Here is a 10,733-nt window from a genome sequence, read left to right as displayed (position 1 = left end):
GGCTCTCGAGAACCCCATTCAACTGGATTTATTGAAGCTATCTGTGTGTAAACTTTTCACCAAAAAGCTCCGCCTATTGATAACCGATTAACATCGATGTAGGGTATAAAGTAATAGACATTGAACCTAGTCTCCGTTGGGAAACCACATCAAACAGACTTGCCATGAACCGCTGGTTGAATCGCGTTGCCGTAGTCACTGGTGCCAGCGCCGGAATCGGAGCAGCCTGCTGCCGCGATCTGGTGGCCAAGGGAATGGTAGTGGTGGGCCTGGCCAGGAGAGAGAAGGTCCTCCAGGACATCAAATCCTCCCTGCCCGCCGATCAGGCTGCTCGCTTCCACACCCGCCCCTGTGATGTCAGCAATGAACAGCAGGTCATCGATACCTTCGCCTGGATCGATCGCACCCTGGGTGGTGCCGACGTGCTTGTCAATAACGCCGGGATCATACGTCAAATGAACATCACGGACCCGGAAAATTCCGCTGATGTGCGTGCCATTCTGGACGTGAATGTGTTGGGAGTGACCTGGTGCACCCGCCAGTGGTTCCTATCGCTGCAGCGCCGCAAGGTAAACGACGGTCATGTGGTAGTCATCAATAGTGTGGTAGGCCACTCCGTTCCGGCCGTGGAGGGCTTCAGCCTGAACATGTACGCGCCCTCCAAACACGCGATCACCGCCTTGACCGAAATCCTGCGTCAGGAGTTCATCAAGAAGGGCACTCAAACAAAGATCACGGTAAGTGACCTTGCTCATCCAGTTCGCATGAGAACTTCTAATGATGTACGTATTTTAGAGCATCAGTCCTGGTGTAGTGGCCACTGAAATTTTCGAAGCCGGATCCTGGGAGCAACCCACAGGCATGCCCATGCTGCGATCGGAGGATATAGCCGATGCGGTGACCTACTGCATCCAGACGCCCCCAACTGTCCAGATAAAGGAGCTCATAATCAAGCCGGTTGGTGAGGGCTTTTGAAGTGACCACTTCCAAGTGACCAAGTAAGTTATTTGAACAAATACACAAATATCTTTTCAATAGCAGTGTAAACAAATAAAAAATGTACATGTTTAATTAATAGAGAAAAAATACACCCAAGGTCGCTCTTTTATCTCAACATGGAAACCGGGCTCAACTGGTTTTTGCTTACCCCAACGTTCAAGACGCCTTTCTATTAAACCCGTTTGTTCGTCGGGAACATTTTTAATGATGAATAATCCGGTATAAATCTTTATCTACCCATTTTTAATAAGAATATTTGATATCAAAATTTACCTAGACAAACACCCTCGCTATTATTTATCGATTAGGGTGACTCCGAAATATATGTAGATAGGAATTTATTATTCAGGAATTGTTAATGGTCTCTTCAGATCCAAAAAAAATCCAATTAATTCCAATGATACTGCGACATTGGGAATTATCTATTAAGTAGTCAATCCACCCCAGACGATTATGCTTATAATTTTAAAAATGTACCCAAAAGATAAGAGTTAATTCGAAAACAAGTCGCACTGCCGAAAGACATATGCAGATGAGTGCTGTCTGCAGCTGATGGCCAAGGGAGTGTGGTTGATAGTTCCAGCCAAAAGGGTGAACTGTCTCCAGAAGATGAACTCCTCCACTGCCATCAGCAAGCTGGCTTCCATTTTCCCCCTGCGATGTCACCAATGGTGACCCTTTTTGGTACATTTTCTTGAATCGATAAGAGTTTGGGTGGTGCTGATGTTAAGTAAAAACATTATGATAGAGGGAAACTCGGATGATCTGATAACAATACCGTTCTAGATACCATTGCACCAGGAGTACATTGCAGAAGTCTTCCGACAAGAGTTTATCAACAGGGGAACTCAATATAATATGCCTGTTGGAAGTAGTAGGTTGGATGTGTTTATTATAATGAGTTTCCCCCTTAGAGCATCTGCTAACCATTGTAGATACGTAAATAATCAGTGGCATGGAACACCGGCATACACAAGCTGAGAATAGAGGATTGAGCCGGTGCAATATCATATTACACTCACTATCAAGCCGTGGGCGAACTTGTTTAAACCTTTGTTTCTTGATAAAAAAAAATGAACAAGCTTTGTGTGGGCCAACTCAAATAAATAAACAATCGCACTTGAATACAATGAATCGTTTTAGTTAAATAATCTTGCAGGTGTTTGGAAAGAATATAATGAAAACATTATTCTCATTTGTTCGTTTGTTTAACCAAAACTGAAGGTGGGGTCGGTGCAAGTGTGTGGGCTTGGGTTTTAAATCCCCAAAAACAATGACTGTTGCCGAAACAAAAAATTCGACTCAGTTATATTTAGTTGCGACTTCTGGTATGGTATTGTGAAATATTTAATTATTTGTCTTAAGATGTTACTATTGATGATCGGAATTCTACTATATACATGAAACAAATATATTTATATCAAATAATTGGACTGAATTTTATTACATAATATTTATTTTGATAACAATTTAAATTCAAACACGATATAATTTGGTGCTACGTATCGATTCCGACTATCGATTGCATGCAGAGTGTAGTACCTGCACTGACCCGTTCTGCAGACGTTGTTCAACTCTAGCCAGCAGTTGTAGTTCGTGTCGGGATTGTTTTTTAGATTAATATTTCTCAACTTTTAGACCATTGATTGCCGAATTGGTCAACTCTTCCAAATTCCAACAAATTCAGTAGATCCACATTTCACGGCTTTCACCGCCGTCGCGTTTCCTTGCGCCCTCAAAAACAAGCTAATTGAATTACCCACGCACACAGTCGCAGCCCAGCAATCCATCGCCTGCGTCATAAGCTATTTTCGTCGATAATAGATCCAAGATTCCGATCCAGAACATGGACCCCAGTCAACAGACGCCCCAGGAGACGGTGGTGGCCCCCGTGGCCCCGCTGCTGGAGGATCAGCTGGAATTGGACATGAAGCACTGCTTTGAGAACCTGATCGTCATCGACGTGGGTGCGAATCTGACCAACAAGAAGTATAGCCGTGATCTGGATTCCGTGGTGCAGAGAGCCAGAGACGCAGGTTTGTATGCCAGCATCAGATACTACATGTGCAGGCATAATTAATAAGACCCGGGCAGTGTCTTCGTTCTGGGGCGAGGCTGCGAAAACACCCAGACAGCCAGAAGGTCGGGCTATTGGCGAGCAACAAGTGTGCCTGTGTTTTGATATATGTATGCATGTACATATGTGCCCTGGGAGATGGCATTACAAATTCAATGGGAACGTAGCTGGAGATTAAAAACCAAATAACCAAGATGTCAACACAACAATATTTGCATAGGATAAATTTTTAAAGGAAACTATAAACATTTAAATATATGTAAGAGATAAATTCTCTTTACATATTTGATTTGATATTCAACAAAAAATTTGTTTTTTAAATACATTTACTTAAAGGGATACATTACAATGCTGATAAGAGTATCTGATCGAAAGCAAACAGAAGTCACATATTTTCTCTTTTGTACACAAGTCTGTAGCCCAGTGAACGTTGCACTAACTTTCTCCCGCCTTTCTTGTTGCAGGTGTCCAGAAACTAATGGTTCACGGCACTTCGGTCAAATCGAGCAAGGAAGCGCTGCGCCTTTCGCGCATCTATCCCGACATAATCTACTCAACTGCTGGCATTCACCCGCACGACTCCAAGTCCATCGTGGAAGAGCCGGCCACGTGGTTCGATCTGGAGCACATCGCCCAGGCGCAGGAGTGTGTGGCGATTGGCCCCTGCGGCTTGGACTACCAGCGGGACTTCTCCGAACCGGACGCCCAGAAGCAGATCTTCGCCAAGCAGCTGCATCTGGCCATCCGGCTAAATAAACCTCTGCTGATCCACGAGCGGTCGGCTCAGCTCGATTTACTCGAAATACTAGACAAGTAAGAGCCGTAGATTTGGTTTACAAAACTTTAAATTGTTCCCCGCGCAGATTCGAGAATCTTCCGCCTGTGATCATCAGAGGTTTTATGGGCACCGCCGAGGAGGCGCTTAAGTACCTAGACCGGAGGTTCTACATCAGCCTGACGGGCTACCTGTGCAAGGACAAATCGGATACTGGCGTTCGCCGCCTGCTGGAGGACGGCACATTGCCGCTAGACAGACTACTGGTGGAGACGGATGCTCCTTTCATGTACCCAAACACAAGGGCTTCCAAGCTACCGCAACACGTGAAGACTGGTATCACCGAACGCTCATTGTTGTACTTACACAGGTGGGCGAAGTAAAAAGTACCAAAATAGGTCACTCTTCTATTAGTTCAAAATACCTTCCAGATATTGTACCTTCCAACGCAACGAGCCGTGCAGTTTGCCCGCCATTGTAGAGATGATAGCCGCCTTCATGAAGAAAAGCCCGGACGAGGTGGCTTTGGCCACTGCCTTTAATGCCCTGAAACTGTTTGGCTTGTCCTAGAAAATGGTAAAGGAGCCACATGGAACTGAACGACAAAGTGTGCCACCCAGCAGCTTTAAACCCGTAACTCTATAGATTCAACGAGCCTGAGATTCACGATAGACTCATACCTATGTGCCTTAACCACTAATCGAATTCAGGATGAAGCGCTTATCCTGATCCCCACACATACACACATCCACAAATACGACCCCCATTGCATGCGAAAAGTACGTATACGTATATAACTATATATTCACCCCCTGCCGTAAAGGTGCAAACCATCGATCGAAGTTTGCAGGGTCTAGCTTTAAGTTGTTGGAATTTCCGAGCAATTGCTTTATTTACTCGAGTACCCAGAGAAACGGTGCCAAGGTGGTGCCTCGTGAACGTCGACTCCGGATTCGCCCGGGGTCTGCACTTCACGCCTCGAAGCGCGCGCTTCGAACTCGCTCCCGAAGCGATATATGTTAATGTTAAGTGCTGCAGCTTGTCTTTTGTTTGTTTCTTCTGTATTTAGGCTAGAATCAATACTTTTAGTTTGTGTCTCTGTTAGCCTGTAGTCGTACTTTTGTACATATTTATTCTTGTTGCGACGATGACGATGATGATGATGATTATGGGAAACGTAATGTGATCATTTTAAAAGCTAATTAGTTATTTGATATTCAACATACAAACACATTAGTTAGGCTATGAAACATATTGAATATCGTGCGCCTATACAAACTATATATGTATTGTTATATTTACATATACAAAAGCGTTGTACTGAACTGATCGACCCGCGGAGGTTGCATAAAATCCGCTTTGTGCCCATTGTCCGCACACAGACACACACTATTTTCCATTTGAATAAAGCGAATTTGAAACCCAAACGAACAAAAGCCCCTTTTAGACGTCATTACGTGTATTTTTGGTTGGTTAGCACACTTAAAAGCGCTGAATATTACTCAAGTCCTCAAATTGCTCCAGCTGGTGCAAATTGTCCCACCAGAGTTTCAATCGATGCTGCAGAATCAGAGAGAACCAGGGTGTCAGCGGGGCACTAAACTTCGCCACCGCCTCGTCGATCTTATCGCGGCGCAAGTAGCGCACCTCACTGACCTCGTTGCTATTTGGACGCAGCGTCACGTCTTTTTGCAGGAACAGGATGTAGTCTATCTCGTGCTCGCCCCACACGCCGTCGCCCGTGTCTGCGTAGTGGATGCGGGTCAGGTAGCGAAAGTCCTGTGGCTGCAGTTCCTCTGTGGGAATGCCCAGTTCGTAGTTGAGACGTCGTTGAGCGGCCACACGGATGCCCTGTGCGTTGCGCTCCTGACGTTCCTGTTCGATTTCGTAAAGCGGATGGCTGCAGCACGCGTTGGTGTAGGTGTTTGGGAAGGTTATCTAAGGATACAGAGGATTATGGACCTTGTAATAAGGGGATTACCCTTTAATTTCACCTTGTGAGACGATCGCTTCTGCACTAGCATCTCTCCCTGAGAATTGAAGAGAAAAACACTGAAGGCGCGATGGAGCTTAACATCATTCGTCTCTGGATGCACACGGTGGCAGTCTGCCTTAGAGGCGGCCCCAATGGCTTGGTCGTTGGCGTCAACCAGGATGCACTGTTCCTTTAGAGCGTGAGCCTGCAGAGGATCGTGTACGGCGAACTCCGTGGGCACCTGGCGCTGATGTTTCTGGCCCACCGCTGTCGTTGAGCAACCGCGCAGCCAGGATACGCGGGGCAACAGGAGATTCAAGCGAGAGGCCAACATTTTTGGTAAATGACTAGTTTGGAGTGGTGGCCAAAACAAATATGAAAGTGAAACTTCGTAATACAGCGCGCGGGTCTGCCAACTCGTTTGCTTTCTGCGCGAACTGTTTGCAACACTGACGAGGTAACAGCTGTTCCGGAACAGTAGTGGTAGCCCTGGTCCCAGTGATACACAATTTGCTCATAATCAGTTTTTCGCCCCCATTCTCGAAACAAAAAAAGTTGTAAATAAGCAGGAAACGGTTTAACCAATTTCCCGAAAAATGGTAAGCAACTAGCCAGCTATAAGCTTAGACCCCTATTTGACCTTCCATTCGCCCAGATACGATTCATACTTATACAAAACCGAGCTGGAAAAACTCGCCTGGCCAAGTGGTATATGAACTTCGATGACGACGAGAAGCAGAAACTGATTGAGGAGGTGCATGCCGTGGTCACAGTGCGCGATGCCAAGCACACCAACTTTGTGGAGGTGGGATCGAGTCCATATGTTCTTTTGAATCACCCTTTTATCACACTTTTGCCTTTGTAGTTCCGCAACTTCAAGATCGTCTACCGACGCTATGCGGGTCTGTACTTCTGCATCTGCGTGGACGTAAACGACAACAACCTGTGCTATCTGGAGGCCATTCACAACTTCGTGGAGGTGCTCAACGAATACTTCCATAATGTGTGCGAGCTGGATCTGGTCTTCAACTTCTACAAGGTGTACAGTGTGGTGGACGAGATGTTCCTGGCGGGCGAGATCCGGGAGACCTCGCAGACGAAGGTGCTCAAGCAGCTGCTCACGCTAAATTCGCTGGAGTAGCGGCCCAATTCATACATATGTATATCGGATCTGCCAGATGCATTCCCCCAGGCGCTACACCCGCCTATCGAATCTTCTTTCATATACTATTACGCGTATTATTATTATTATCTTTAATGTGTTCTCTATGCAAACACTCAAATGTTAAAGGCCGTGTTTAGAAACAAATGATGTACCATAAGAGATTGTATGCAAAAGTTAAGTATTTTTGTTTTTATATGGGGTGTGTTAGGGGTCATTTGGCGATAATCCATATATTTTCTTCTCTGGTTCCGCCCACTCACCTCCGTAGACAAGATAATGTGTAGCCCTGGTTGGAAGAGGGCCCCGCGCATTTTCCAACACTGCCGCTAATGCCACTTCGTCATTTTTTCAGTCGCCATTGTTCTCGTTCTCGGCCGTCGAATTTGTGGAAATAAACGTATTTCCCATTTAAATTCGCTGCAATAATTACAATAGCGAACTGCAAAACACAACACAAGCCGAGTGCGTGTCGATTTCCAGTATTTCGGAACGCGCAAATCAAATAAAAACACTCTGAACAGCAGCCAGTCCAGGGCCAGAAATCGAATATTTGTTCGTGGCAAATATATAATCTTGTGAAAAAGCCAGAAAATGTCATCTGTGAATCCGGAATAGTAAGTCGTCACACGTAATTATGCGCAGTTATCTGGAGTTAAAACAGTGACTGGGCTTCCACTTCCTTTTCTGGCCTTCGAAAATAGTTTCTTTTATTTTTTCTGCGACGTCATTTCTGCTACGTTTCATTCCCATTCATTATCGAGCAGCCCCACTCCACTCCCTTTTGCCCTCGTTGGCAACTCCAAAAAAACAGACCATTTGCTAAAAACAAAATACACACTCGGACCTAACAACCGACCCAATCGAGAAACCATAACCAAAACTGTGTGTTTCAGCTGGATTTCAATGTAGTGCCCACGGGCGAGGCGATGAAAAGCGCGTTCGAAACTCTCATCGGAATCTGCATATGTATAAAGTCCACACATATATACAGCGAGATCCCAGTTGACGGGCCAAATCGCTAGTCGGGCGGATGAGTCACCTGCGTGGAGAGCCTTTCCCACCCCCAGCGCAGTGCTACGTAATCAAAGGCCATTCCAGTGCTACTTAATTGCCGCTCTCACTCAAGGCAATTAAATCTGAACCGATCTTGGTTCGCACTCTCCAGAAAGCCTCCTTCAATAGCCAGCATACATGTGTGCAGAGGATTGGAACACTATCGCATATCATTCAGCAATTGGGGGTTGATGTTGGACATAGCATGATAAGATAAAGCCTAAACCAAACCGGTTTTATGTATATATTAGTATCTGCCCGACTAAACTATGCCCGCAAAACACCTCTCTAAATGTTTTGCTTGAATCAATGATTTCTAACTGATTGTCATCCAACTTATTTCCCTTTAAATGTATACTAAACCTTTTACACTCTGATTTTAAACATTTCGTCTTGTAATATCACTATCGCAAATATGCATCATCAGTTTTATTTAGATTTCTCTGAAGTTTTATATGTTTCAGCATAGGGTCTGAACTATTCCCACATCGCAGCACAAATTTATATCATTAACTATTAAATTAACTATAATTTATTAACTATATAACTATTTTATAACATTAACTATATTAACTATCTCCAAATCCACAGCGATTATCTCTTTAAGTTGCTGCTTATTGGAGACTCGGGCGTTGGAAAGTCCTGTCTTCTGTTGCGATTTGCCGATGACACATATACAGAAAGTTATATCAGCACAATCGGAGTGGATTTCGTAAGCCAACCGGAAATTTGTGAAAATTCTTTATGTCTGACTCATAAACCTTTATCTTGCAGAAAATCAGGACTATAGAACTCGACGGAAAGACCATTAAACTGCAAATCGTAAGCATAAAAACGCCAGAGGCAATCTAGTCCAGAGCTAATTAGTCTGTTTACAGTGGGATACTGCTGGCCAGGAGCGCTTCCGCACCATCACGTCTTCATATTATAGGGGCGCCCATGGCATCATTGTCGTATACGATTGCACGGACCAGGAGTCTTTCAACAATGTGAAGCAGTGGCTGGAGGAGATCGAGCGGTATGCCTGTGAGAATGTCAACAAGTTGCTGGTTGGCAACAAGAGCGACTTGACCACCAAGAAAGTAGTCGACCACACCACAGCTGCGGTGCGTATATTGCTGGTTTAGTCCTGGGAATCATAGATGCACGTATATACTAATCTGGGTCTTTGTTTCCAAAATTCCAGGAGTACGCCGCCCAGTTAGGCATTCCATTCCTTGAAACTTCGGCCAAGAGCGCCACCAACGTTGAGCAGGCCTTCATGACGATGGCGGCGGAGATCAAGAATCGCGTCGGGCCGCCGTCCAGCGCCACTGACAACGCTAGCAAAGTGAAAATCGATCAAGGACGTCCAGTGGAAAACACCAAATCCGGTTGCTGCTGAATAACTCTGATTGTGAATCATTATTTTATTATACAATTAAACAAAATTTAAATATAATAAATTAAAACGGAAACCACACAATAATAATAAAACAAGCGAAACCGATGGCGGATCCACGAAATCGTAATTATAATAACTAATTCTGTAATAACAATAATGGTGAGGAATGACGAGTAGTGCGTTTGTATGATCCTAACCGTGATCCAATTCGATAAACAATTTAAGCAAATATGTATTAGGTACGTAGCCAACCAGCTCCAGATCCAGATCCCGATCCAGACTTCAGACATCCCCAACTAAACTCGAGCAACAAGGACATCGATCCTAATACTAACCGTCACTCTGATTTCCGCAGTTCTGTTCATAAGTAGTGCAAAGCAAGCAAATTCGGTGTAGCAATTAACCTAATATTACTTTAACCTACAATAAGAAGTTACCTATCACAGCAGCGCGAAACCATACCGAAACTAATATGTACTATTAACTACACATTAATTGAGCGCAGGCGACGGCAGGAGCAATTGTACTTGTCCTGTGTCAGCTACTACTTACCACTATGTATACATATGTATGTGTTTAAATTACAAATACAATTTTCTAAACATATTATCTCTAGCGAACGTGATCGTCACTTGAAATTTTATGTAAATCGAACCCAAAACCGAACGAACATTTTTAGATTTAACGTCGAGCGATTGTGTGTTTGAATTATCGTGTGACACAAGGGATTTGTTTAGGCACATAATTAGTGTAATAATGACGACATAGCGATGAAGTTTAATAAAAATTATTGCGTGTGCGTATTTAAATTGCAAGGTTTGGGATCAAGGACACACTTTAGTTTCGGTTTTTACTGTCGCCCGAATTTGAATCTTAATTTGACCTGAGTCTAATAAAATCGATCTGTACCGATGCCTACAAACGACTTGTTTTATTTCTTGACTTTGGAAAGATTGCAAAACTTAAGTGAAGGCCGGAACTGATCCGCACGCACCCAAATACTTGGCAGAAACTTTAAGGGCGAGGCGATTTGTGTAGAATCTTCCTGTTTTTGGAGCAAGTTTTTGGCTGATTTAAAACTTGGATCATGCCAATGTATTTAGAATATATTCAAAGCACTCTATACGAGTGCTTAGATGTTGAAGAATCAGATGTATAAATATATTTCTATTTAAAAATGTTTTATATCTGCATTATTTCACAAATCAGATTAGTTAGTGCACTGCCGTTAAGTTAACTGCACATAGGTAATCAATTTTTGTAAACCTGATACGTTGGCAAATCTTCTAGGATACTTACGAAAAA

At 43.9% G+C, this 10,733-nt stretch overlaps 5 protein-coding genes and 1 non-coding gene across 9 annotated transcripts; 4 read left to right on the top strand and 2 right to left on the bottom strand.

Moving 5' to 3' along the window:
* Positions 1-126: 126 nt before the first annotated feature.
* On the top strand, positions 127-2,133 carry CG3301 (uncharacterized protein). 3 transcript variants are annotated; one of them, NM_169954.2, is made up of 4 exons: positions 127-737; positions 796-998; positions 1,786-1,873; positions 1,935-2,133. In NM_169954.2, exons 1-2 carry the CDS (start codon positions 165-167, stop codon positions 973-975), a joined length of 753 nt encoding a protein of 250 aa, NP_732612.1. In that variant the 5' UTR covers positions 127-164; the 3' UTR covers positions 976-998; positions 1,786-1,873; positions 1,935-2,133. The 3 variants fall into 3 exon arrangements, with proteins under 3 accessions (NP_732612.1, NP_650964.1, NP_001287440.1); NM_142707.3 differs by lacking the exons at positions 1,786-1,873; positions 1,935-2,133 and adding an exon at positions 1,079-1,270; NM_001300511.1 differs by lacking the exons at positions 1,786-1,873; positions 1,935-2,133.
* Positions 2,134-2,558: 425 nt separating this feature from the next.
* On the top strand, positions 2,559-5,298 carry CG3308 (uncharacterized protein). The gene is made up of 4 exons (NM_142706.4): positions 2,559-3,035; positions 3,541-3,889; positions 3,940-4,221; positions 4,283-5,298. The coding sequence occupies exons 1-4, from the start codon at positions 2,846-2,848 to the stop codon at positions 4,419-4,421; spliced, it is 960 nt and encodes a 319-aa protein (NP_650963.2). The 5' UTR covers positions 2,559-2,845; the 3' UTR covers positions 4,422-5,298.
* Positions 4,968-6,250, bottom strand: Idi (Isopentenyl-diphosphate delta isomerase). Of its 2 annotated transcripts, none has more exons than NM_142705.3 (2): positions 5,846-6,250; positions 4,968-5,789 (listed from the first exon to the last, which is right to left on the bottom strand). In NM_142705.3, the coding sequence occupies exons 1-2, from the start codon at positions 6,158-6,160 to the stop codon at positions 5,334-5,336; spliced, it is 771 nt and encodes a 256-aa protein (NP_650962.1). In that variant the 5' UTR covers positions 6,161-6,250; the 3' UTR covers positions 4,968-5,333. The 2 variants fall into 2 exon arrangements, with proteins under 2 accessions (NP_650962.1, NP_001163673.1); NM_001170202.2 differs by having other exon boundaries at positions 5,297-5,789.
* A 50-nt stretch (positions 6,251-6,300) lies between these two features.
* On the top strand, positions 6,301-7,167 carry AP-2sigma (Adaptor Protein complex 2, sigma subunit). The gene is made up of 3 exons (NM_142704.3): positions 6,301-6,425; positions 6,482-6,631; positions 6,692-7,167. The coding sequence occupies exons 1-3, from the start codon at positions 6,423-6,425 to the stop codon at positions 6,965-6,967; spliced, it is 429 nt and encodes a 142-aa protein (NP_650961.2). The 5' UTR covers positions 6,301-6,422; the 3' UTR covers positions 6,968-7,167.
* Positions 7,168-7,315: 148 nt separating this feature from the next.
* On the top strand, positions 7,316-10,347 carry Rab1. Its single transcript, NM_169953.3, has 5 exons — positions 7,316-7,605; positions 8,636-8,756; positions 8,819-8,866; positions 8,923-9,150; positions 9,231-10,347. The coding sequence occupies exons 1-5, from the start codon at positions 7,583-7,585 to the stop codon at positions 9,426-9,428; spliced, it is 618 nt and encodes a 205-aa protein (NP_732610.1). The 5' UTR covers positions 7,316-7,582; the 3' UTR covers positions 9,429-10,347.
* Positions 8,582-10,121, bottom strand: asRNA:CR45798 (antisense RNA:CR45798). The gene is made up of 2 exons (NR_133428.2): positions 9,981-10,121; positions 8,582-9,434 (listed from the first exon to the last, which is right to left on the bottom strand).
* Positions 10,348-10,733: the final 386 nt, after the last annotated feature.

The sequence above is a fragment of the Drosophila melanogaster genome, chromosome 3R (genome assembly GCF_000001215.4).
Source record: "Drosophila melanogaster chromosome 3R".
Classification (NCBI taxonomy): Eukaryota; Metazoa; Arthropoda; class Insecta; order Diptera; family Drosophilidae; genus Drosophila; species Drosophila melanogaster.
This window is presented reverse-complemented; position numbering and strand designations above follow the sequence as displayed.

Bases quoted from the DNA above. Each gene is read 5' to 3' on its own strand.
- CG3308 (NM_142706.4), top strand. From the start codon at position 2,846: ATGGACCCCAGTCAACAGACGCCCCAGGAGACGGTGGTGGCCCCCGTG. The intron at 3,036-3,540 runs GTTTGTATGCCA...TTCTTGTTGCAG, and splicing joins GCAGAGAGCCAGAGACGCAG to GTGTCCAGAAACTAATGGTT. The intron at 4,222-4,282 runs GTGGGCGAAGTA...AATACCTTCCAG, and splicing joins TCATTGTTGTACTTACACAG to ATATTGTACCTTCCAACGCA.
- Rab1 (NM_169953.3), top strand. From the start codon at position 7,583: ATGTCATCTGTGAATCCGGAATA. The intron at 8,867-8,922 runs GTAAGCATAAAA...GTCTGTTTACAG, and splicing joins AGACCATTAAACTGCAAATC to TGGGATACTGCTGGCCAGGA. The intron at 9,151-9,230 runs GTGCGTATATTG...CCAAAATTCCAG, and splicing joins TCGACCACACCACAGCTGCG to GAGTACGCCGCCCAGTTAGG.
- Idi (NM_142705.3), bottom strand. From the start codon at position 6,160: ATGTTGGCCTCTCGCTTGAATCTCCTGTTGCCCCGCGTATCCTGGCTG. The intron at 5,790-5,845 runs GTGAAATTAAAG...CTGTATCCTTAG, and splicing joins AGAAGCGATCGTCTCACAAG to ATAACCTTCCCAAACACCTA.
- CG3301 (NM_169954.2), top strand. From the start codon at position 165: ATGAACCGCTGGTTGAATCGCGTTGCCGTAGTCACTGGTGCCAGCGCC. The intron at 738-795 runs GTAAGTGACCTT...TACGTATTTTAG, and splicing joins GCACTCAAACAAAGATCACG to AGCATCAGTCCTGGTGTAGT.
- AP-2sigma (NM_142704.3), top strand. The intron at 6,632-6,691 runs GTGGGATCGAGT...TTGCCTTTGTAG, and splicing joins AGCACACCAACTTTGTGGAG to TTCCGCAACTTCAAGATCGT.